The sequence below is a fragment of the Lampris incognitus genome, chromosome 1, assembly GCF_029633865.1.
Source record: "Lampris incognitus isolate fLamInc1 chromosome 1, fLamInc1.hap2, whole genome shotgun sequence".
NCBI classification, from domain to species: Eukaryota; Metazoa; Chordata; class Actinopteri; order Lampriformes; family Lampridae; genus Lampris; species Lampris incognitus.
Window position 1 is genome coordinate 107,087,914 of NC_079211.1, and position 26,904 is coordinate 107,114,817.

General features: G+C 44.8%; 1 protein-coding gene across 1 annotated transcript; it reads left to right on the plus strand.

Moving 5' to 3' along the window:
* Positions 1-26,900, plus strand: LOC130122449 (coiled-coil domain-containing protein 158-like). The gene is made up of 23 exons (XM_056291375.1): positions 1-390; positions 553-610; positions 739-884; positions 1,429-1,610; positions 1,775-1,884; positions 2,444-2,774; positions 2,997-3,061; positions 3,227-3,337; positions 3,502-3,583; positions 4,054-4,173; positions 8,009-8,221; positions 8,630-8,866; positions 9,292-9,460; positions 11,902-12,054; positions 12,497-12,609; positions 16,792-16,950; positions 17,191-17,283; positions 18,655-18,741; positions 23,305-23,456; positions 24,102-24,161; positions 24,292-24,359; positions 24,604-24,771; positions 26,787-26,900. Coding segments are annotated over exons 1-23 (3,009 nt in total). The 5' UTR covers positions 1-260; the 3' UTR covers positions 26,789-26,900.
* Positions 26,901-26,904: the final 4 nt, after the last annotated feature.

Sequence of the window (26,904 nt, forward strand, 5' to 3'; positions counted from 1 at the left end):
TATTTTGCAGCTGCCAAGATGTCTGCGTTTGCTTCCAGTTTAATGTTGTGAAGATGATTAACTGGGCGGATTGGTGTTTGCATTAAGATGATTAATTACCTTGCGCCAGACCACAATGATTTATCTATGAAGAGGATTTGCCGAACGGAAGAGGATGTTTCCATGGTTACGCGTACCCGCGAGCTGATCCGTTCGCTGGCTAAGCTACCTTAGAGTAGCCTGCCTTTTGTTTGTATTTAGCGCTAATGAGCTGACCGGGGATGTCACTGGGGTTGGAAAACTTCGGGCCCCAAACTAAAGGCATCTTCGTCAACAACGACGCTGACGTTTCACATTCTGAAGATGCTGATGGATTATTGCACCACACCAAAGTTGCAAGAGCAGCAACAGGTAACGCTGCTCTTTGGAGTAATGTTAACTCAACTAGCGTTAATGGGTGTTACTAGTTTAAGTGAGGTAGGCGATCAAATGATCGTTAAATATGATGCGAATGTTGGGTATTGTTTTGTTGCGTAGCAAAAGTATTCTTTGATTTAAAACTTGCCGTTACAGAGACACGTAAGACCAGCACACCTCCTAGACCCAACAGTCTGAAACTGCAAGAGCTGAGGTAAAGTTTAAGACCAAGCCAAACTATTAATGTTATAACACAGCTGATTTTTGATCCACATCCCAGCTATTGTAAATGTCTGTCAACTTGTGGGCGGTTATCAATTCTCATTCGTTTCTTCTTTTCAGTGAGGAGCTGGACAGGCGTACTAAAGAAACGCAGAGGCTACAAGAGGAGGTGGAAAATGCAACCAAACGGGTCCTGCAGAGGGTCGGCTGCACGTATAGCATCGAGAAACGCCAACAAAGCTGTCATTTGTCTATGTATAATGTAGGTGAGTAACAAACAGGCTCCTCCACTGTAAATTTAGGTCAGGTGAAGTCCAGTTATTTGTGTAGTACATTTGACACTGGATGCATCACAATGCGTTTTACAAAGCATTGGAGCAAAAAAGAGGGGGAGAAGAGATAAAAAGGAAAAATGTGTGCATATGTCAAAATCATAAAATGAGCACTAAACAAAATCCTGGGTGTTAGAACAGCATAATATTTGAATGCTGTTAAAAAGAATTGTTTTAAATTTTCTTCTGTAAGCTAGTGATGCCTAAGCCAGAAGGCTGGCTGTTTCATTTGGAAGTGGTATAAATACTATGCTTCATCTGTTTTGGGGTGAGTATAAGAGATAACCAGGTAGGCGCTGGTATTTGATAAAGCATCTCCTTTATACTCCAATCATAATCTTTTTTAACTTTTACTTTAGTCAGCCAAGGAGAAAAGATAAGTAACAACTTCAGAAATATAACTGTATTAGTGTAGTTTAAGTGATAAGGTCTTGAAAGAAAATAGATTTATCTCAAAAGGGTGTCTATCGATTGGCAGACCTCTCACCAGGGGTTCCAGATGTCCGGCCAGCTCATCAGGAGCCAGTGATCCAGCCTCTCAGCCATGTTCTGGAAGGCTTGACCCAGAGAGGTATCGGTTTCCCTGGAAAGGAAGTTCTGGAAAGTGCCATAGAAGACTACTCTCAACAGGTGTCGTTGCTGCAGAGGCAGCTCGGTGAGGTTTGTTCCCTGTTTTCTTCAGTCCTGTCTTCCCTGTCAGTTTAAACTGGGGCATTTGGCCGTTTTCTGTCTTCCAAACAAGACAACTACTTTGCTAAATCACAATTCATTGGTTGGTACTTTAGGACACAATTTTTTTCCCCTGCTAACCCTTTGACATCAAGTCATATGGTCAGCATGAGCAGCAGAAGATTCAGTTTCATCAGACCATCATAAAGCTGCAGACCAAGCTTCAGGAGGTCCAGATGGAGAATGCGGTCCTCTCAGACCTCAGGTAAAGGGGGGGGGGGGTGTTGCTAGCCTTGCTGCTCTACCACGCTGCTTGATTTAAGAATTAACTGCTGAAATAGTATATTGACTAGGAAAGCTTTCACCAGGGTTGCAAACTACATGACACATTAGAGCGTGAGTGTCTGTAATAGAACCCAATTTCCCCTCGGGGATGAATAAAGTATTCTGATTCTGATATGAACACATTATCAATATACTTTTAGATACTACATCCTAAATCTCATTACTTGTTTGCCTACTTGACACCCCTAAATTCAAAGACACGGATTCTTACTCTTTTCTAGAAATTCTCAGACTCTTAAGTCTTTGTGTTATGTTCCTTGTTTTTATGTTAGCATCCCATCAAGTCAAATGTTATATTCAAACTTTCTTGGCTAAGAATAAAACTTAATGAATTTACAGGTGGCTGCCATCAGTTCTGATCAAAATATGTTAGTTCAAACAGTAAAGTACTATTTGACCTCAGGTAACTTATTTGAGCAGATTTTTCCCCTACAGACAAGGAGAAACCGCCACAACCCATGTCATTTTTCATCTTTTAGAATGGCAGATTCAAGCAAACATGCCAGCCAGATTGAGAAGATGCAAGAGGCGCTGTGTGAGCTCCAGAGTGCCAAACAGTCCAGCGACCAGAAGCTGCAGGAGATGGAGGACAAAGCAAGATCTCTCAGCGGGAAAGCAAAGTCAATGGAACGCACTATCAGAGAGGTGTACACTTCACTGGTGGCTCATAATAAGCACTATGAAGACAGCACTGTGGCAGCAGATGATGCTGCCAGCAGCCCATGGCAGCTGCCACTGGAGGTCTTCGCTGCCAAGGTAGTGGACAAGCTGGAGCATGAGAACAACAGACTACGAGAGAGGCTTTCACTGGTATGCAACAGAAGTGAATTAACATGAAAAGCCACGTCAACACAGTTTAAACATGTGATTAATGGTGATTTTTACAACTTTTTACCTCCTTTTAGAATATTCTGATAGTTTTTTTTTTTATAAATCCTTATTAAGTATGGTCTACATGAAGTTTATTCATTATGTTTGTTGCATTGAAGAATCCTCTTAAAAGGATTTTACCCAACATCTTTTTATGAACAGCTTGGAAATGATGAACAGAAGTACCAAGGGAAGTTAGACTCCATGTTAAAAGAACAAAAAGACAGGTAATCAAAAAACCTTGTCAAGAAATTACAGAAATGACATTGCTACATAGTGTTTAACAGTTCGGTGAATTCGTCATCTAATCACACACGATTAGCTGTTCTTTTGATACATGTTTATTGCTATAAAGCAAGCAGTAGTCTTACTTGCTTACATTGATCTCTTAGAATGGAACAGCTTATTGCCAAACATGACCAGGAGGTGGCACTGTTGACTGACAAATTGATTTGCTGCGAGAACAACGGCACCAGTTTACAGGTCAAACTGCTGTTGCTACAGTAAGTGTTGTGAGTAAACTATAGTACCTCTTCAAGTGGCTTTACATGTACAGGGGAGACAAAATATTTTCACTTGGCATTCTTCTCTGCTGCAGCTGGCTCGTCTTTCAATATAGAGCAAAGATTCTCTGAACTAATACCAGCACACAAATTCCCTTTTGCAGAAAACAGGTGGAGACTCAGCAGTCGTTGCACCAGTGTCAAGTCACTGAACTTGAGTCCTCCCTCTCCTTCAATAGAGAGAAGGTGAGCTTGAATACGCAATAATGTTATGAGCGTGGCAGGGGGAAAAATTGTGCCCGGATCCATATTGGACAAGACTAGAGAAATATGCATCAGTCTAGCACATATTCAGTGTGCACAAATATGGCAGTAAATCCAGCTGTCATCAGAACATGTACACCGAATGTAATGGGCTGCAGTAACCCGACAAACATCTTAACAACAGAACATGTTAAGCTAAAAATGATGACTTAAGGTAAATTAACACATAAAAGCACACGTGCAGAATACATCAGTGACTCTCACTAACACCAGAACAAATATAAATTTCCATCAGTGTTTCCATACATTAGATTTCCCATGTAATCTAATCATGCTTTACTATAGAGTAGCATAGGTCTTTTGTTTTGTTTTCTGTTTTTTGTTTTTTTTCTACTCAAAATGCTCAGATTCCCATGTTTGATGGTAGTTGCTGTGTCTTGTGCTGTGGGCAGGTTGGATCTTTGGAGGAGCAGCTGACCCAGGCCCTGTCCCAGATGGAGGAGGCCCAGAAAGAGAGAGACCAATCCCTGCACCAGGTGGAGGAACTCAACTCCCAGCTGGTCCAGCTCAAGGTACTTACGTATACCCATACTTTTTGAACTATTATTGGCCATTGAACTCACGTGTGCCCTCTGTTCATATGTGTGCATATTATGATCTCATCAGTTGGAGATTAATCATACACACGAGGGGCCGGTGAAGGAGAAGCAACAGAACAAGCAGTTCCAGGAGCAGAGCTCAGGCCTAGTCTTTAGCAGGGCAGAGGAGCTGCATACAGAGTTGGAGGGGCACAGCCTCTGTGGTCCAGGGGTTCAACACCTTGGTAGGGACAGCAAAGGCGGAGTCCCAGGCGCTGATGAAAGCCCAAGTGGAGGCCCTTGTAAGGCCACCCATAGATCAAACTGTACATTTTCCACTGCAAATTGAAATAATTTTTTCTTTGACCAGTGCATCTCCACCCAGATCGGCAGTATTTATTTACTGTTAGTGGCACGCTTGCTGGGAGCTGTCAATGTATGACTCTGTCATCAGGGGTTTAAAGTGGTTGTCCTTAATTTCTGGTGAATTTGACACTATCAGATGGACACAATAGATCATTTTCATGTCACAGATCCCAGTTGTCCATTCACGTGCAAATCACAATTTTCAACAGTTGTGGCTTTTGGTGGAGCACCGGCAAGCTTATCCCGTGTTAACACACTGTTTGTATTTTGGAGAAAAAAGAATGATCACCAATGTCATCTGACACATTAATATTGAGCAACGTGTCAAGCATTTACTTGAACTTCATTAAATGTTTGATAATGTTTAACTTTATATTTTAGTGCCTTTCACAAGCACTTCCACATTTGACATGAAAGTTCCTTCTTTTTCTCTTCCTCCTTTTTCTTCTTTTCCTTTTGTGGCAGACTCGATGCATTTCCTGTGTTGCATTTGAATACCTTGTGGGAATGGTGGACCCTGCAAGCAACGATGAAAAAGAACATTTAGAGAACAGTTACACAAAGCTTATACAATGAATGGATGTTGCTACAAAAATGCCATTTTTGATGTAAAATTTTTTTAAAAAGTACGGCTTAAGCCCGTAGGGCTAAACCCCTATTGCATTTTTTTGTCATATTGTAATATTGTCCCCTTATTGTCATTCTCCTTCTCCATACATTAGCTCAGTTTTCCATGAGATGGTAAAGGGTAGAGACTTGAACTTTGCACACTCATCATATATGAGATAAGGACCTCATGCAGTATAGTCTGAAACAGCCATGCGATGGCTTTTGCACCCCGTCTCGTGCTAAAAGTAAAACTGCTAAATTTCTGCCTTTTGAATGCTGTAACTCCCGCATCACAAGTCTGTTTGATGCAAAACTTAGTACAGATATTCTCCTGTGTCTTTATGCATACTCAATAATCCAGGTAAGAAAATCACAGAAAGTTGAATCAGTTCATCTGGACACAACGTCTATTGACAGAAACGTTTCAGCACTCATCTAAGTGACCTCTTCAGTCTCAACTGACTGCAGGCATCCCCACCCTTATAAACCACACAGTGGCATAACGACCGAAACCAACGATCGGTTTCATATGCAGATTGCCGTGAGCATTAACTAGAGTTTCAATGGCCATGTGTACTATTCACAGAGGATTGGGGAATAGTTGCAATCACAGCATTGTAAGATGGTGACAGATGGCTGTTAAGTGCCAGGAGGATTGCCGTGACTTGTACATCAGGGAAACCAAACAGATGCTGGTTAAGAGAATGGCACAACACAGAAGAGCTAACATGTCAGGCCAGGCTCCACAGCCTACACCAGGGATAGGCAACATGGTCCAGAAAGGTTCGGTGTGGATGCAGGTATTTGTTCCAACCAAGCACCTGATGACACCTGGTTCTATTAGTCAACCAATAGTCTTTGCTAAGGACGTGGATTTGTAGACTCAGGTATGTAACTCCTTGGTTGGAACAAAGACCTGCACCCACACCGGACTTTTCTGGACCATGTTGCCTATCCCTGGTCTACACCCATCTACAGGCCAGTGGCCACTCTTAAGCATGAGGGTGTGCACAGCCTCGATAGGGAGGAACGCTGGTTTGAACGGGGCCATCTATGTTAAGAGGGAATGACCATCCCTGAACTAAGGGGGGTGGGGGGGGCATCTGCCACCATCTTACAATGCTGTGATTGCCACTATTCCCCAATCCTCTGTGAATAGAACACATGGCCGTTGAAACTCTAGTTAATGCTCACACCTATTTGCATATGAAACCGGTCGTTGGTTTCGGTTGTTGTGCCACTGTATTGTTTATAAGGGTGGGGACACCTGCAGTCAGTTTAGACTGAAGAGGTTACTGAGATGAGTGATGAAACGTTTCTCTCAATAAACGTTGTGTCCAGATGAACTGATTCAACTTTCTGTGATTTTTCTCCTGTGTTCTACAAATGTGCTAATGGGAGCACTAAAGTCTGCCTAGATTTTTGTTTTTTTGTGTGGCTAATTTGCATAATTTGAAAAATAGTTTTGTTCCCTAAGACTTTTGGATTGATTCAATAACTCATACGCCGTTTGTCCAGTTCGTAACAAATTTGCTGGGTATGTTCCCGGGAAGCATCAGCACATGTATGCCAAGGACTTGAAAAGTTCACCAAAGTATATAACCATACTTGGTACTAATCATGTCCAACAATAACTTTCAGTGCTGTAAGCAAATGAACTTCAGATTGGGCATGGTTTATTGGTTTATCCCATTAATGGCCATCACTCGATGACCATGTATCACTTTTAAAATACATATTTATCAGTACTTCAAAAGTATGTGTTGCCCTTTATGGCTTTAAACCTCCATGCATCCAGTTGCATCACGATTAAGTAATTAGTCTTACAGGCGTGCGGGTGGTGTGGCAGTCTATTCCATTGCCTATCAACACAGGGATCGTCAGTTTGAATCCCCATGTTACCTCCGGCTTGGTCATGCGTCCCTGTGGACACCATTGGCCATGTCTGGGGGTGGGAAGCCAGATGTGGGTATGTGTCTGGTCGGTCAGGGCGCCTGTTCAGGGGGTAGGGGGAACTGGGGGGAATAGCGTGATCCTCCCATGCGCTACGTCCCCCTGGTGAAACTCCTCACTGTCAGGTGAAAAGAAGTGGCTGGCGACTCCACATGTATCGGAGGAGACGTGTGGTAGTCTGCAGCCCTCCCCGGATTGGCAGAGGGGGCAGAGCAGTGACCGGGACGGCTCAAAAGAGTGGGGTAATTGGCCAAGTACAATTGGGAGAAAAAGGGGGGAACCCCCCCAAAAAAAGTAATTAGTCTTACCTTAAGTAATGTGTGATGTTCAGTGGCAGCGATTTATAATCCAAATTACTGACAACCAATTGGCTGACTTCTCTGGCTGGTGTCTCTGCCACACGAGCAGCTGCTCTACTGTTGGAGTCAACTGACCCTCATTTGCAAAAACACAGTGAAACCAGCAAGTCCAAACCATGTCGACGTTGAATCATCTCCCATTTTTTAGCTGCATGATGTGTGATCCGTGGGCTCACGTCTGATTATAGCATCCTGAGTTTAATTCCACCCAAGGACTTTGCCTGCATTTGTTCCCCGCTGTCTATCAACCCTGTAGTTCCTGTCTTTCCTCACCAGCTTGTCTAATGAAAAGAAAATAGCAAAAAAAGGCATTCTTAGAATTAAGTAAGAAGGTCTGTTGGCTGAAAAAAAGAATAAAAGAATTTGTTCTGTCAACTTTCCCCCTGGATAAATAACATTTTAAAAATACTTTAGACCAATCTCTCTCCTCTCCTCCTCCTAGGTCGTATTAGTTCACCTGCTAGTATGGTCACAGGGGCTTTTTTTCCGTTTCATGCACTGTAATGTAATTAGCCTCATGTGTCTCCTGACTCTTCCTCCAGCGCTGCAGCGAGCAGCAGCGGTGGGAGCTCCAAGAGGAGGTCAGGACCCTGAGAGGACAGCTGGAGGCGTGGGAGCAGCTGCTGAGAGCTGGCGAAGAGGAGGCCCATCTCCAGGTGCTGCTGGGGCAGAGGGCCCAGGAGAGCAGGAAGACCCAGACACTCCTAGAGGAGAGGGAGGAGGAGCTGAGACTCAGGCAGCAAGAGGCCCTGGAGGTAACAGAGCACCCGTTAGGTGTGTGTGTGTGCGTGTGTGTGCGTATGTATACATAATACCATTGTGTTATCCCTGTTGAGGAACCTTCCTGAAGACATGTATTACCATCCACATAAAGCTGTTTCATGTGTATAAGCATTTTAATATAGTATACTGCTTCTGCCAATGTTACACATACTGTGAGTTTTGTTCGGACAACAGGGTGGTGCGGTGTGTAGAGAAATTGTCCTTTTACCAAAGGACTGGGGTTTGAGGTCATGTGAGAGCAGTTATATACCCTCCTTGACTACCCTTGAACAAGACGCTAAATGTTAACTAGCTCCATAGCTCTCTACCTGTCTGTTTATCTGTGTGTGTCTTTCTGTCCTATGTTTTCATACAGTAACATGTCTAATTCCAACTGGCAGGTCAGCGCCAGGCTGGTGGAGGTCCAGGGCCAGTGCCAGGTTCTGTGGTCGGAGGCGGAGATGCTGAAGCTGAAGCTCGATGACAGGGAGAAGGTGGTGGAGATCGTCAGGCTGCAGATGGAGAGCGGCTCCCAGATGCTGGCTCAGCATGGCCACACCATGGACAGCCTTCACTGGGAGAAGAGCCACCTCACCAACCAGCTCAACCAGCAAAAGCTGGAGCTCCAGCAGCTCAAGGTCAGGAAAAAACTGGAAAGCTGGTGGTTTTCAGCCACTGGTCACACAATAGTTGTGTTTCCATCAGGCTGTTTTTATTCAAATTTTGACATTGCAAATAAGAAAATTGAATTGAAATTCCAAAATATTGAATGACATAACAACTGTGTAAAAGCTTTTTGCCCTTACCATAGGCAGAAAAGTTACTGTGATTTCAGTCACAACAATTACTGAAAAGCACACATCCTGTTGGATTGTGTTAGCACAAATCTGTTGTTCTGGTAAAAATGCTAACAGAAATTTGTTCCCTTTTTTGTTCCCAAATATTCCCTTTGGGTAGTAAAATACTAACCTCCGCAAATGGAAACAAACACCATGTTGAAGCCTGCATCCCCACCCTTCCAAAGAAGAAAAGACCCCTCCTATCTCTCTTCCCTCCTGTGCAGGCTGAGCTGGGCCAGGGCGAGGCTGTCCTGGCTGCTCTGGAGCAGGAGAGGAGTGAGCTGCAGACCTCCCTGGCTGAGCAGAGCCACAGCATCCAGCAGGCGGCCCTGGAGAAACGGCGGCTCACCGGCCAGCTGGACGCACAAAGCAGGCAGCTCGTGTCTCTCACTGGTGAGATGAGCGCTGTGCTGTACATGTGATAGCAAACAGGCTGTTCGTAGTCACACCATAGCTGAGGTCACCAAACAAAACTGAGCTGTGTTTTCCCTGTCTTCACTTCCACTGCACCTGGTGTATGAGTGTGCTGTGGATTCTTTGTTGAGTTATACTGTAAGGTTTGCAGGATGATTCAAGTTGAAAAGACTATGCATTTAAGTTGATGACTGAATCTAATTTTAAACAGAGAGAGAAAAGAGAGAGAGAGATGACCTCATTGGCTATCACAACTTTTGCACAGTTGGTAGCAAGAAGCAATGTTGCGTGATGTCTTCTTGTGCACATGTACATGCAAAGTACATGTAGCTGGGGATCAGTTTAAGGCACTAATTAGATTGACCCATTTACATGGTTTGAAATAATGTGAATTATCTAATAACTAAGTATACATGGATTCCTTTAGTAATCATTTTAAGGCAAGGTAGTTATTAATTGTAATAACCTACTCTTAGCTCATAACTCATCATCAGTCGCTTCTCCGGGGTCAGGCTGTGGTGGCAGCAAGCTAAGTAGGGCACTTCAGACGTCCCTCTCCTCAGCAATGCCCTCCAGCTCCTCCTGGGGGATCCCAAGATGTTCCCAGTCCAGATTGAACATGTAGTCCCTCCAGCGAGTTCTGGGTCTACCCCGGGGTCTCCTCCCATTTGGACGTGCCAGGAAAACCTCCAAAGGAAGGCACCCAGGAGGCATCCTAATCAGATGCCTGAACCACCTCAACTGGCTCCTTTCAACATGAAGGAGCAACAGCTCTACTCTGAGCTCCCACCGGGTGTCCGAGCTCCTCACCCTATCTCTAAGGCTGAGCCCAGACACCCTACGGAGGAAACTCATTTCAGCCACTTGTATCCGTGGATCTCACCCTTTCGGTCACTACCCAAAGCTCATGACCATAGGTGAGCGTTGGAATGAAGATTAACTGGTAAATGAAGAGCTTTGCCTTCTGGCTCAGCTCCCTCTTCACCACAACGGTCAGGTACCACGTCCGCATTACTGCTGATGCTGCACCAAGCCGCCTGTCAGTCTCCCGCTCCATCCTACCCTCACTTGTGAACAAGACCCCGAGATACTTGAACTTCTTCACTTGAGGCAATAACTCATCCCCAACCAAGAGGGAGCAATCCAACATTTTCCGGTAGAGAACCATGGCCTCAGACTTGGAGGTGCTGACTCTCATCCCAGCCATTTCACACTCAGCTGCAAACCGCCCCAGTGCACGCTGGAGGTCATGTCTGATGAAGCCAACAAAACCACATCATCTGTGAAGAGCAGAGATGCTATTCTGAGGTTCCCAAAACAGACACACTCCTCACTTTGGCTGCGCCTTGAGATCCTGTCCATGAATATCACAAACAAAATCAGAGACAAGGGATAACCTTGGTGGAGACCGACACCCACCAAAAACGTGTTTGACTTTGTGCCGAGAATACAGACACAGCTCTCACTTTGGGTATACAGAGTAGGTCCTGCCCAATTGTGGCAGTGACTGTCCTCAAGAATGCAAGTCAAATAATCCACTCGTCTTTTTATTCTTTCTTGTTCCTTATATGTTATTGCAGAACACTGTAACTGGAGATATCCTATTGACCTGTTGCCTGAGGGTTAGTCATTTTTGTGTTTGTTCTGTGAAAACAACATCTGATTCTCTGTGACCTTTCATGTGTGCCGTTTCAAAATGCTGAAAGAAATGGGAACAACACATATGCTTATACCAAAGAATCAAAAGATTGTGCAAATATCTTTGACCCAGTTATGTAAGGATTACTCAGGTCAGGTTTTGACTTCACCCAGATAAACATAATCAGAGGTGTTTAACTGGCTGTTTGGCAGGAGGAAGTATTTACCGGTCATTTTATTCGTCTGCATGTATTTTGCTGTATTGTAATTGAGATGTGTGTGGGGAATTGTCCAACTGGGCCGTAGTGCTTACCTAGTTTCGGGTATTATGCATTGTTTCTGGTGAATTCCACGTCATTAAGACAGGTGTGCACCGTCAGAGTGCACTGTAGTCCCACGTGTCATGTTAGTTGTTTGATTTTGCGATAGTTAAATAAAGTGAAAGATTAACAAGGGATACCGAGAACACCTACTGCGATGTCTAGGGTTTTTCTTCTATTGTAAGAGTGCAGCAATGAAACCCACCCTTTCTTTGACCTGATGTTATAGCTCGCTACTGCGCCATTCCTAGAAAGAGGTGGGCCTTTAAAGAGCTTATGGCAAAAATAATGTTTCTCTTGCTCCGCTGGGTTAGGAAAACAAAAAGTATGCTGGGTATGTTTTCGTTCTCAGCCAAGCCCTTTTTGTTCATGCGATGATGAGCAACTTTGTGTGGTGTGTGTGTGTTGGGGGGGATCTGTCTGCATATGTAACATGCACACATGTACCTTGGTTTTCTCCAGAGGAGCACAAGGAGCTTCAGAGGTTGCACAGCAGTGAGAAGGAGGACCATGAGGCAGCATTGCGGAAGCTGAAGAACCAGCTAAAGAACGCCCTGTCCGAGCTGGACCGGGCCAGGAGCTCCTTAAGGACCCTGGAAGGGGCCGATGGACATGGTCAGATAAAGAAAACACGCACACATCCCTATTTAAACCTCTTTATTAAAAATCCCAGTTTCAAAGAAACATCCACTTAGTGTGGGATAGAGTCATCTGTTTTCCATCATATAGGCCTTTTCCTTTATTTATGCTTTGTTTCAAGTTTCAACAGGCAGATTAGATGGACAGATAACCGGAGAGATTACATCAAATTACCTTGGAGCATACGGAAATACTTTCATATGCTGTTTAGCCAGCGTTGTGTTCCCAGCTGAAATGATTGGATCTCACGTTGAAGATGATCGCTGTATTTGATCTCTATCTCTACAACTTATCTGAAACAGATGAGACTACACCCTTTTCTGAGCTGTTCATCTTCCACGCCCCTTTGGGTGTCTCTCTCTCTCCTTTCTCTCTGTCTCCCTCTCTCTCTACTCTCCCTGGTGCGGCTCTCTCTCAGGCCTCCAAGTGGCCATGGGCATGCAGAAGCAGATCACGGCTCGGCGGGATCAGATTGACTCTCTGCAAGGCAGAATCCAACAGCTGGAGGAGAGCACGGAGAAACTCCACCAGGTGAAGGGCTCAAGCTGCCAGTGTTGGTTTAGTCCCAGGAATCAGGTTGTCTCGGATAAGTTAAAAACAAAAAATACCAGGAGTGATTGTTTGCCCTGTTTGGATGGGATTAGCGTCTCAAATAAAGTCTGAGATATAATTCCTAAAACAAAGATGTTTGTCTTTTCATGCACCCATTCGGATGAAATTGTAGTTGCTGTAGTTTCTCCACAAAATTACAGTGATGGAAGAGCTTAGTCTTTGCAAAAATGCACTGAGCAACAGATGAGAATGGCCATTGAACATACTGTCATTTTAGATTTTGTTATTTATGATTATGAATTTATTCACCTAATGCAGACTGGGTAAAAATTTGAGTGCATTACCAAATGCAGCCAATTTGGCTCATAACAAACCCACAGCTATAATCAACGCTTAAGATTTAATGCATATGAAATTAAACTGAGTCATTTATTAAGTTGAGTTTAATTCATGACATGAATTTAAGGTGAGGAAGGTGTCAGTTCAATGGCCTATCTGAGCAGTTTGCGGGCTCTGGCTCTCTTCACTGATATAATTTTTCTTAATGGCTGATGATGATGGACTCCCAGCAGGCAGTCTGGCTAGTAAGTATAGCTAGTAGGTGTTATTTATAGGCTACCCATACCAGTGAAGTTGGGGTAATTCATCAATAATTTTCAGTAGATCGTCAGAGCATTTTTAATATTTCTGTTCTAGGAAAATACAAAAAAATCAGACCTATGCGTTATCCCATAGTGGTCAAAACAAATTTGCAAAAAGAAATGTCATTTAAAACGGATTTTTCCAATCTATGTACAGCAACCACCTCTCTACCTCCCCACCCATCTTCCCTCCCCTTTACTATTCAGCCCCTGTCAGAGTTCCCGTGTCCCCAATGGAGCTGTCCAACTTTCTGGATCCCATCCAATCTTGTTAAGGACTCTCTCCCAGCTATCTCCTCACTCATCACAGAAATCATTAACTCCTCCCTCAGCTCTGGTTCAGTCCCCCATACACTTAAACTGGCTGCCGTAACCCCCACCCTCAAAAAACCTGGACTCAACCCTGATATCATGAGCAATTTCTGGCCTGTCTCTAATCCCCTCTTTCTGTCAAAAATACTAGAACGTGTTGTCGCCTCCCAACTCAAAGCTCACCTCGTCTCCAATAACCTGTTTGAAATACTTCAGTCTGGTTTCCGCTCACAGCACGGCACAGAAACAGCCCTCCTTAAAGTCACTAATAACCTCCTCTCTGCAGACTCTGGCCACCTCAGCATTCTCATCCTCCTCGACCTCACTGCAGCTTTTGACACCATCAACCACACTGTTCTTCTCTCCCACCTTGAACCCTTCCTCAACATCACTGGTACTGCCCTCCCCTGGCTAAAGTTATATCTCACAAACAGACAACAGTTCATCAGCATCAACAACTGCACCTCCTTCATTGCTCCTCCATCCCATGGTATTCACCAGGGGTTGGTGCTTGGTCCTCCCCTGTTCAGCCTTTACATGCTCCCCCTTGGTAACATCATACGTCATCATGGTCTCCACTTCCACTGTTACGCCAAGATGTCCAGATCTACATCTCCACTAAATCCATAACCCCTACAACTTACTCCAGTCAGACGAACTGCCTCACTGAAATCAAATCACTGATGCAAGCCAACTTCCTCAAAGTAAATGGTGATTTGGGGTGGCATGGGGCCCATTGGTTAGCACTGTTGCCTCACAGCAAGAAGATCCTGGGTTTGAACCCCAGGCCGTCCCAGGTCCTTTCTGTGTGGAGTTTGCATGTTCTCCCCGTGTCTACGTGGGTTTTCTCTGGGTGCTCTGGTTTCCTCCCACCATCTAAGACATGCATGTTAGGGTTAATACTCCTGCCTTGTACCCCTGACCAAGGCAGTAGAAAAAAGAACTGGTGTTCGTCCCCAGGTGCTGCACCACAGCTGCTCACTGTTCCTATACAATAGGATTGATTTAAATGCAGAAGACAAATTTCATTGTAACCAAACAACTGTACAATGACAAAATAAAGTGGCTTTCTTCTTTTTTCTTTATAAATCTGACATGCATCATTGGTCCAAATCCCTTACCAAAACCACTTTAAACTTCTGCCTTACCATCGATGACTCCGCTCTGTTCCCCTCCCCACACATCCACAACTTTGGAATCATTTTTGCCAACCACCTGTCTTTTTAACACAGCATCAATCAAATCACCAGAAGTGCCTTTTTCCACCTAAAAAACATAGTTCGTCTCCACCCATCACTCTCCTTCTCTGCTGCTGAAACCTTGATCCATGCCTTCATCACATCCAGAACTGACTACTCCAACTGTGTTCTCTACGGCTCATCATCCAAAGTCCTAAACAAACTCCAGTACATCCAGAGCTCATCCTGCTCTCCTTCTCACCCACTCCCACGCCTGTGACCACACCACCCATGTCCTCCAGAACCTCCACTGGCTCCCTGTCCCACAACGTATCCAATTCAAAGTCCTTCTCCTCACTCACAAATCCCTCCATAACCAGGCCACCTCCTACCTCACCGACCTGCTCCACTACCATACTCCTTTCTGCAGCCTTCGCTCCTCCGATGCCAACCTCCTGTCTCCATCACATAGGACTATGCTCCAGACCTGGGTTGACGGAGACTTCTCCATAGCTGCCCCCCTCCCTCTGGATCCCCTTCACCAAATACATCAGTGACTGCACCGATCTCTCCACATTCAACTAATCAAAACTCACCTTTTCAGAATTGCTTTTAATGTGTGATTAATGTTGTGTGTTTTATGCTTTTGGTGTGTTGCTTATCATAGTTATTTTGAAAAGCGCTGTTTAAATAAAATGCATTATTATTGTTTATTATAGCTTTCAATACGGACAGCATCAAATTTCTGAGTGCCCTTGAGTTAGAGGATGTCTGCAATACACAAAATTATCTGACGTCCCTGAAGAAATTGATCCTGTCCAAATCAGGCAATTGTCATTAAATAAAATCTAGGGATTCTATGCAGTGGTAATTTCCTAGTGTGTTTGTTTGCTAACCTGGGGGCACTGGGTTTAGTGCCGATCTCAATTATAACTGTTGCTCACACTCATGGTCACATGAGTGTGTGGCTGTGCTTCTGACTGTGGTGATCTTTGTTTACTAGAAAATTCTCTACAGCATGCTGAGCTATGTCTCATAAGCAAAGCTGCCCCCACTCGGTCCTCATGCAAGTCCTCCAGCACCTCTGACTGAGAGTTAACAAGTACTGAAGTCCTTTCAAATATTTTCCAAATGACCTTGTTCTCTTGGCCCACTGGTATGCTGGAAACTCTCCAGAATGGCACGCCTCGTTTAACGGATCGAGAGGATCTCACAACAGAGACTTATAAAATATTATCTAGTGGCGTCCGGGTGGTGTAGCGGTCTATTCCGTTGCCTACTAACATGGGGATTGCTGGTTTGGATCCCCATGTTACCTTCGGCTTGGTCAGGCATCCCTACAGACACAATTGGCCGTGTCTGCAGGCGGGAAGCTGGATGTGGGTATGTGTCCAGGTCGCTGCACTAGCACCTCCTCTGGTCGGTCAGGGCGCCTGTTCAGGGGGGAGGGGGAACTGGGGAGGAATAGCATGATCCTCCCATGCACTGCGTCCCCCTGGTGAAACTCCTCACTGTCAGGTGAAAAGAAGCGACTGGCGACTCCACATGTCTCGGAGGAGACATGTGGTAGTCTGCAGCCCTGCCCGGATCAGCAGAGGGGGTAGGGCAACGACCGGGACGGCTTGGAAAATAGATGAATTGGCCGAGTACAACTGGAGAAAAAGGGGGGAAAACTCCCAAAAAAATATAAATAAATAAATATATAAATATATATATATATATATATATATAATCCACACAATTCAGGTGCTCCTAATGCAGCCATTATTACATTTTCAAGTCCAAATGATTTGCTTTGTAATTTGGCTTCACATGGAGCAACTTCGTGTTGCTCCATGTGATCTGGTGGGAGGGTGGGACTTGTGAACAGTGGGACTGTCTTTCAACCTGTTGACACAGGTTCAAGTCAGAAAAACCAGTATCATTGTTATTGTCATCATGATTTTTATTTTAAAGCCCTTCCACCATTTGTTTTTGTTCAGTGGTGTGTGTGTGTGTCTCTCTTTCTCTCTCTCTCTCTCTCCATCCAGGAGAAGCGCTACCAGAGTCTGGAGGGTAGGCGTCGGGCCCAGGAGCTAGCCAGTGCCAGAGAGGAGACGAGACGGCTTTTGGAGGAGCTGGAGGCCTTGCGCTCCAAGGAACGACGGCACACAGAGAGGGTTGCCGAGCTGGAGACAGCCCTCCACAAGGTGGCGCTCACTAACACTACATTCTCCATCACCGTCTTGCAAAACGATTTGTCTCGCAGAGAAGGGCCTCTTTAAGACTGTTAGAAGACAGCAAAATTATAGTTTCTTTACACAGCCTTATACTGTTTGTGATATAAAAAGACACTCAAAATTAACAAGATTTCATTAAAAAACTTTTTAAAGCAGTCTATCTCATTTGGGAGCACAACACTGACTGTGTTTCACCTCCATCTCCCCAAGATATCAGACCGCTTTGCAGACCGTCAGGACTTCATCCAGCTGCAAGAGCAGGAATTTGTTCGTTTGAAACTCCAACATGCCCTGGACCTGAAGGTATGTTGGGCGGCTTCAGTGTTTCGTTCGGTCTTACACAAAGAACAGACCGTACAAAGGAATTCAACTCTTGTCAGTTATATTATGTGTCCAGTGGTCAGTCATGCAAGATGCACTGTTGGCTCAAAGCCCATATTACAGCGGCAGCAAGGGCAGAACTATGATGAGAGAGAGAGAGAGAGAGAGAGAGAGAGAGAGAGAGAGAGAGAGAGAGAGAGAGAGAGAGAGAGAGAGAGAGAGAGAGAGAGAGAGAGAGAGAGAGAGAGAGAGAACTATGATGAGAGAGAACTATGATGAGAGAGAGAGAACTATGATGAGAGGGAGAAATATGATAGCGAGAGAGAACTATGATGGGAGAGAGCAAGAACTATGATGAGAGAGAGAAATATGATAGAGAGAGAGAAATATAATAGCGAGAGAGAGAGAACGATGATGAGAGAGAGAACTATGATGAGAGAGAGAGAACTATAATAAGAGATCTATGATGACAAAGAGTGAACTATGATGAGAGAGAGAGAAAGAGAGATTTGTAGCAAGTAGGAGCGGTCTAACAATTGTTCTGATTCTGTACTAAGAGGTCACAGGAGACAATTGTTAGACCACTCCTTGCTACAAATCTCTCTCTCTCTCTCTCTCTCTCTCATCATAGTTCTGCCCTTGCTGCCATTTGACGTACCAGAGGGCTTTATTTTCTGCGGTTATTGGTACATTTGACCTTCAGAGATGGACAACGTAGCAGTTTGGGGCAAGTCTTTGTATTCTAATCACAGTCTCATGCTCACCTCTATTACCACCCCATGTACCGTGTTGACAGTTCACACAACTCACTGCTGAATCAACTAAAATCTGCCATTATCAGTGCTTGGGACAAAATATGATGGAATAGGGGCCCAATATTGAGAACATTTGTTTTTCATTGTTGATGACATGAAAATGTATTAAAATTGAAAATGTTCTCCCTCGTTTCATGCTTTTTCCCCCTTCTTTTTTAAACTTATTTTTGCCTCTGTTTTTTTTATGTTTGGCACTTTAGCTGTTGTTATTGTGAAGCATTTGGTGGCTTTGTTAAAAAAAAGGTTCTATGATATATATGTATGTATGCAAAGCTGTCTATACCAACTTGTGAGGGTTTATGATAAGCTATGCTGTTTTGTCTGACTTACACAGTTTGATACTTCCTTCCTGTTGATAATGCTAAAATTCCATGTGACTTTTGTTGACTCATTTTTGTTTTCCCCACCAAGGAGAACTAACTGTATCTTTTAAGTCACATTGTGAAAATGTGGCTAAAGTGTCCTGTGACTAATTACACAAAGCCATCTGGATTTATTGATTTGCGGAGACATGAACGGTCACTTATCTGTTCTACAGGAGCTTCAAGGGCAAAATTTGCGCACTGCCGTTGGCGCTCCATCCACCCCGTCCTCCTCCCAGCCAGTGTCTAAGACCCGTATCGAGGTACAGCTGGAGCCATTTCACTACCTTTTTTAGGACTGATGATTTGTCAAGATTTTCAGCTTTATCAAACATACAAATTCAGACAAAGCCATACAAAAAGGGGTCAAACACAAAAAGTTGCAGTACACTATGACCATATGAGTGGTAAATTTATGTTATCATTAAGCCACTACATATCCTGTTTCTCTGTAAATATACATCAGTGTGCCCCATTTTAATTCACATTTCATTGCTCTGTCCCATTCCCCAACCAAGAACTGTTCCTGTGCAGTTACATGACATAATTCTGTAAAGGAGTCCCTGTATCCCTACCTTATCCCTACCCTGTATCCCTACCCCGTATCCCTACCTTATAATGCCCTGCAGCTCCGCTGGGTGTGTATCAGTGTTTACTTGGCTGCAGATAAAACAGGTTTAAGCACATCTGCTTGTCCTTTAGCCCAGAAACTCACCCTGCATTGCATTCCTGCAGCAGGAAGAGACACTCGGCTCTGTATCGTTTTCACTGCAAAGATGAAATGATGGTCAGTCCTCAGTTTGTCCTCAGTATGCTGCTACACAGTTGTGCACCAGTGCTGATGAAGGCCATTTAAACATTTGGCTTCTTCAGCATAGATAGAGATGATAACGTTGCCATTTCTTTCACACAAAAAATACAAATATAGCTAGTGGCAGTCTCAGGCTATTTGAGGAGCAGGCGCGAAAAAATAAAAAGGACACCGGCTGTGTGCGGTGGGGTACCAGCACGCAGGAAGTCATGATGCATTTATGGTGAAACAATTACAACCCCTGGTTAATATTAAAATTGTTTTATTATGTGAGTATAACTACTGCACCTCTAATAATACACATGGGGAGCTATTAAATATTTAGACATTTATTTCACAAAGACACAAGTCAGTCCCTCCAGGATTTTGCGGGCTTTTTTGGGGGATTGTTGCGACCTAAAATGCCTGATTTGGCGGCAGCTTTTCTAAAAAATTGCAATGCATGTTGTGATGTTTTTAGCCGTTTTTCTTTTTTCTTTTTGCAATGAAATTGCGGGAGCAAGTGAACATTGCAAAAATAGTTGTGATTTTTGTTGTTGTTGTTGTTGTAAAATTCATTAAAAATCGAAGGCAGCTTGTTCCAGGGAGAATAAAACTGCACTGTTCTGAGTGTTATGCGTAACCTTACCAAAACCACCTTACTCAGCTCTTGCTAACTAACCACATGCTGCAAGCTCTCCCCACCTAGACCAGTCCAATGTTACCACACACACACAAACACGCACACACAAAGCTTAGCTGTTTGTCATGCAAACAGCTAAGCACACGTTACCACTAACCATGCATATTGAATCTAACTCACCTTGATTCTTTCCGTGCTTGCAGTAGATCTGGATGCGACAGTCTCTGTCGTGGTGATTTGTCTTGTCTGTTATCCATGCGTTTCAGCCATTCTCCAGGTGTGTTTTGCAGTAGAAAAGTGTTTGTCAATCGATGATTTACATTTGTGTTCCACCACAACGTTACACGTGGTGCAAAACAGTTTACCCCCGCTTTCGTGCAGAACATCAGGGAATTACCTTGCACGGTCTGTGGCAGTAAGTTTAGTTGGTAAATGTGAGACATTTGTGGCACACCAGCCACACCAGCCACCTGCATGTCCTCTCTCACTACATCCATAAACCTCCTCTTTGGCCTTCCTCTTTTCCTCTTCCCTGGCAGCTCCATTTTCGGCATCCTTCTCCCAATATACCCAGCATCTCTCCTCCACACATGTCCAAGCCATCTCAGTCTTGCCTCTCTTGCTTTGTCTCCAAACCGTCCAACCTGAGCTGTCCCTCTAACAAACTTGTTCCTAATCCTGTCCTTCTTCATCACTCCCAATGAAAATCTTAGCATCTTCAACTCTGCCACCTCCAGCTCCGCCTCCTGTCTTTTCATCAGTGACACTGTCTCCAAACCAAACAATATAGCTGGTCTCACAACCATCTTGTAAACCTTCCCTTTAACTCTTGCTGGTACCCTTCTGTCGCAAATCACTCCTGATACTTTTCCCCACCCACTCCACCCTGCCCGCACTCTCTTCTTCACCTCTCTTCTGCACTCCCCGTTACTTTGTACAGCTGACCCCAAGTATTTAAACTCATACGCCTTCATGGGAAACTATGACGATTGGTCAAATTTGTGGAAAAGTTGCGGTGATTGGACAAAATTGCAAGGTCACACAGAATTCACTCGGATTGGCTGAATTTGTGTTAATTGTTGCGATCGCAACATGAGGAAATCCTGGAGGGCCTAACAAGTGATGATGTCAATGAAATGAGCTGTACATTGAGGAGCTTAGTTAGGGTAGGGGGTTAGTCAGGGTGGTGGAATCAGAGTAGAATTCTTCTTTTGGCCATGTGTTTGTTTAAATCAATTACCTCATTTGGGTCAACTGCCCCTCTCAATGGATAGCAGCAGAAGATCTGAGAGCCTACCTTCCTTACATCTGTTACTGATCTGGGTCTTGATCAGCTTCAGTTTAGAGAATGACTGCTCTTCTGAAGCAGTTGTCCCTGGCAATGTAGCGTATATTTTGAGGAGTTTAGTCAGGGTAGGGAAAACTGTCCACATCATTGATTTTAAGACACTTTAATATAGCTTGCACATTGTTGGTTAGAAGAGCATAGGATAAGTAGAACACCTTGAGTTCAGTGACATTTTCTTTCTCCACGCCATAAAACCAGCAAACTTCTCTAACAGAGAGAGCAGCTCTCTCATCTGTCATGCCTTTCTAGTGATTTGGGATGGAAGGCAGTGAAGACCAGATAGGATTGCCCAAGTTGGAGTTTCATCCTTCCCCTTGAATCTCCGGTCTAGCTCCTTGGAGAGGATGTCAAGAAAAGTAAAGAACACCTTTCTCCGGTGGTGCTCCTCCAAGCTCTGGGCTTGATGGTCCTCTGTAGAAGATTGGGAGCTGTACTTGTATCTCTGAGGTACCTTTCTGTGTCTGGCTTGTCCAGGTATATGATGAAGGACCTCAATGCCAGCTGCCCCTGCTTGTTCTTTGGCTTTTGAAAAGGGGACCTTGACTTCCTCATTGCTTTCACCCTTTCCATGACCCCTTCCACAGTGGTGTATGACACTGACAGATCAAGGCCCTTTCTCCGGAGTGCAGAAGCAGCAATGGCAGTCTCAGCAAAGACAGGTGTGATGATTTCCATGCATAGAATAAATTCAAAATCTATACTACGCAAGAGCATCCAGGCATCACCTGCTGCAGAGTCCAGTGGATCACTCACAGCCATGTCCTGAAGCAGCTGCACCAGGGCAGAAAGGACCTTCTTCAGCATTCTCAGGGCATCTTCTCTACAAGCCCACCATGTGTTGGGCAGCCTTTCCAGCTAATTGACTGTCTGGCCAGGTACACAGACTGTTGCATTTTTCAAATGCTGCATGGCGCTTTGTGGATGAACAGCTAAATTGAAAAACTGGACAAAATGTTCACTTGAGGGGGTGTCTGAGTGACGTAACAGTCTATTCCATTGCCTACCAACACATATCGCTGGTTCGAATCCCTGTGTTACCTCCAGCTTAGTCGGGCGTCCCTACAGACACAACTGGCCGTGTCTGCAGGTGGGAAGCCAGATGTGGGTATGTGTTCTGGTCGCTGCACTAGCGCCTCCTCTGGTCGGTCGGGGCACCTGTTTGGGGGGGAGGGGGACCTGGGAGGGAATAGTGTGATACCTCCCACACATTATGTCCCCCTGGTGAAACTCCTCACTGTCACGTGAAAAAGAAGGGGCTGGCGGCTCCACACATATCGGAGGAGGCATGTGGTAGTCTGCAGCCCTCCCTGGATCGGCAGAGGGAGTGGAGCAGCGATCAGGATGGCTCGGAAGGGTGGGGTAATTGGCCAAGTACAATTGGAGAAAAGGGGGGGGTTCACTTGATTGAGCACTCCACCAAGACCAAGTTCAGACAGTGAGCATGGCAGTACACGTATGAAGCTTTCTCATTATGGCTCAGAATTCGCGACTGCAGACCCCTGTAGCTTCCGCCCATATTTTCAGCTCCATCACAGCCTTGGCCCCTGATGTTTTCCATTTTCAACCCATTTTCCTCAAGGAGTGCCACTACAACATTCAATAATTCTTCACCCGTAGTTGCTGTCACATCACAAACTTATAAAAATCACTCCTTAGTTTCCAACTCATGGACAAAGCGAACAACAAAAGACAACTGTTTGACATGGGAAACATCAGTCGTCTCATCCAAGAGAACGAAGAATATTTCTGATTCATTCATTTTACTGAGCATGACTCTCCTGACAGAAGTGCCAAGGGCCTTGATTATGTCATTCTGTGTCTTATAGGACAACAGAGACATCTGTGGCTTTTGGTTTTCTGTTACATGTTATATAACATGTTCATAATACAAATATGTGTGTTGAGTTTCATCAGATACTCAACATTCCATGGTTTTCTGTGTTCAGACACAAACTAATCAGACCAGCTCTCACCTCATCACCACAGCAGTGCACTGGTGCAAACATTCTCTGTCTCTCTGTCTCTCTGTCTCTCTCCTCTGACAGCTTAAGTCACAGGGTCTTCCAGAGAACTCCGCTCTGGAGCTCAGGTCTCTGGTTAGGGAGCTTCGAGGTGTGATTTCAGAGAACCACCACAGACCACATACAGACAGCCACAGACGTAGGTCTGCCCCCGAGAGAACAGCCAGGACCTCGCTGTAAGTCTGAGTGGCTTCCAACCTGGCGGAAGAAATTCGCTTCAGTTCTAAAGTCTGCTTTGGGGTGTCCACTGTGTGTGTGTGTGTGTTTGTGTGTATGTATGTGCATGTATGGAGGCTATGACTTCGCATGAGGGAGTGAGTGCATTGTGGGAAAGAGGGTGTGTGTATGTTTGTGCATGAGCACAATCCTTTGCACAGGAGCATGACAATGTATGTGTTCACGAGTGTGTTTGTGTGTGTGTATGGTATGGCTCCAGCAAAACAAGGTTTTCTGCAGTCCAAACTCATGTCATGCCACAGGGATCACTAGTCTTCTCATTTGAATTTGTATTGGTGGGTATTTGAGGATTCGTGCATGCGTGTGGTAATGACTGTGCACACAACAGATTTGCGTGTGAGCCAATTCCTGTGTGTTCGCATGTATTTGTGTGTGGAGCTATGTTTATGCTGTGGTTCCAGTACATGGCTAGCCTTTATGATTTCATCTGTCCTTCAGTGCAATATAAAGTGAAACTTCAACAGCTGACTTCATGCTAAAAGAAACCCCCCCCTAGTCACCCCCCTGTCTTCTGTGGCCTTATGAGGTGTGATGTGTAGTATGTATGATATGTAGTCACTGTCATTTCCAACCCCCACCCACAGCTGGGGTACCAGTGACACGGCGGTGACCAGCTCCAAACTGCCAAAGGAGATCCACAGCAAGTAGGCTTGACTCCTTCCCTGACACACGTGAACATTGACCTCACTCTCAGACCACGCTGGTATGCAGGGTCAGTGGAAAAGTGTGTCTGTGTTTCTAACGCATGTCTCTGTGTGTGTTCATTGTGCGCAGTGAGCCCCAGCTCCTCAGGACAGCTGAACTGAATGACAACCATGTAACCAATAACTTCTCCAAGAACAGTGAGTGCCGCTCCTCACTAGTTAGCTACACAATGTACTACTTCAACAAAAAGTTGCAGTAATGCCCCTCCCAACACACGCACACACGCACATAAATGCACATTTTCCTTTTGCTGCTGTGATTTCCATTAAAGTGGTGCTTACATAACCTGACACAGGCTGCTCACGCTGTATCGGAAAGCATGAGTTGCAACAGCACCAATATCTAGTTCTAATTTTAACACAGACATTATGTCATTTCTAGGCCGTGTTATGTCTAGGCTGCTGTACCCAGCCAGATACACTTCCTCCCCTCAGCCAGTCTTGCTGGGCCGCAGGTCACCCGTGCATTCCCTCCTCACCTCCAACCCCAACACAGAGCTCTTCGGGAACAAATGTGAGGGCACAGCCGCCCTCAGCAGCGTACTCACCTGTAAGTTGTTGTACAGTGTGTATGCCGATACATCAGCTTTGCCACAAACTGTTTTTCCATTCAGTTTTCAAGCCAGTTTTAGCCAACCTTGCTGCTCCACACCCCCGCCGATCCAGGGAGGGCTGCAGACTACCACATGCCTCCTCCCATACATGTGGAGTCACCAGCCGCTTCTTTTCACCTGACAGTGAAGAGTTTCGCCAGGGGGACGTAGCGCGTGGGAGGATCACGCTATTCCCCCCCGATCCCCCTCCCACCCCGAACAGGCACCCCGACTGACCAGAGGAGGGGCTAGTGCAGCAACCAGGACACATACCCACATTCGGCTTCCCACCCACAGCATGGCCAATTGTGTCCGTAGGGACGCCCGACCAAGCCAGAGGTAACACGAGGATTGAACCACCGACCCCCGTGTTGGTAGGCAACGGAATAGACTGCCATGCTACCTGGATGCCCCTGTAAATATAGTTTTAAGTACTCTACACCATGTGTCCGTCCTTCTACAGCTACCAGAAAAATGAGCCAGCAAAGGTGAAGCGCCAGCTGATCATGTGATTAAATCCTATTCACATTTCCCTTTTTATTCATTTTGATGCATTTCCATCATCCATTTACCACATAAACTTTATTGACAGAAGTAAAAATTACCTTAAGCGAGCGTTAAAACTTTTTTGCACTATTGAGGACGTTTTATCTGACTTTAGCGGTTTCAATCCAGCTTTTCTAATGCAGTACTTCATTATGGGTATAAAAATGCTTTGGCAGAAACGTGGCTAATGAGGCCATGTTGATTTTGATTAAAAAAAAAAAGATTTCTGTGACAGACAGATGTCTGACTGACATGATAAAGAGAAACTGTCTTTGACTGAACCGCTTTTGACTATTATATCCAACATGCACCAATAGTTTGTTAGCTTAGATGGGTCCATTATTCATAAAAATGTTCCTGTTTGAATGAAATCCTTTATAAACATAAATAATAGGTATGTGGAATGAGTATTAACTAGTTCCACACACTTCCTTTGTTCATTTATGATTATTTATCATTAAACTTATAGGCTTTGGCAGTATTGCTGATGAAATATAATGCGTATTTTAATGGTATATTCCTGTACAGTTTTAGTGTAGAAACATCTTACTGCTTACGCTACTGCAGTTGAAAAAACAAAACAAACAAACTGGAATTAAAAACGAAAGTTTAATATCGTATGTGTGCTGAGGGATTAGAGGTCAGGCCCTCATCTGACACTGGAGCTTTGCTTGGGTCCACTTCACCAGCTTACACTGAGTCGTTTGAGGCTTTCCCCCAAACCGTTTGCTCAGCGGCCAGGACTGGGGCTGAGGTGAGCGAGCAGGCTGTAAGGACCTGGAGAGAGAGCTGGACCACCTCCAAACCATAGCTGAAGACTGGCAGCTGAACAACATGGGTTTGGAGGACAGGGAAATGGTGTCTGTGTTGGTAATGACTTTCTGAGCAGTGCCTAAAGAAATGGCATCATAGCAGAAGACGACCATGTTTTGTGGAGTCCAACCTTCCATTATCCAAGCTGCTTATCCTGCTCTCAGGGTTGCGGGGATGCTGGAGCCTATCCCAGCAGTCATTGGGCGGCAGGCGGTGAGATACGCTGGGCAAGCCACCAGGCCATCACAGGGCCCACACTCACACACATTCACACCTAGGGACAATTTAGTACGACCAATTCACTTGACCTACATGTCTTTGGGCTGTGGAAGGAAACCCACACAGACGGGGAGAACATGCAAACTCCACACAGAGGATGACCTAGGATGACCCCCAAGGTCCGACTACCCCAGGGCTCAAACCCAGGACCTTCTTGCTGTGAGGCAACCGCGCTAACCACTGCACCACCGTGCTGCCTGTTGTGGAGTCGTTTGGGGAAAAACAAATAATTTACAATGAAATAATGTAAATGGTATTTGTTTGGTCACTTGCTCTTTTATCCTGTGCCCCAGAATCAACTTGACTAACAGTCAACATGTACTTTGTCTTTCAGAAAACTCCTCCTGTAAAAGGAATCAAGAAAGAAAGATGAAGGCCTCGAATAACGAGGCTCTACAAGAACACAGACTGACCAAATGTCTATTTTTGTAATTAAAATGAAATGTTTTCTG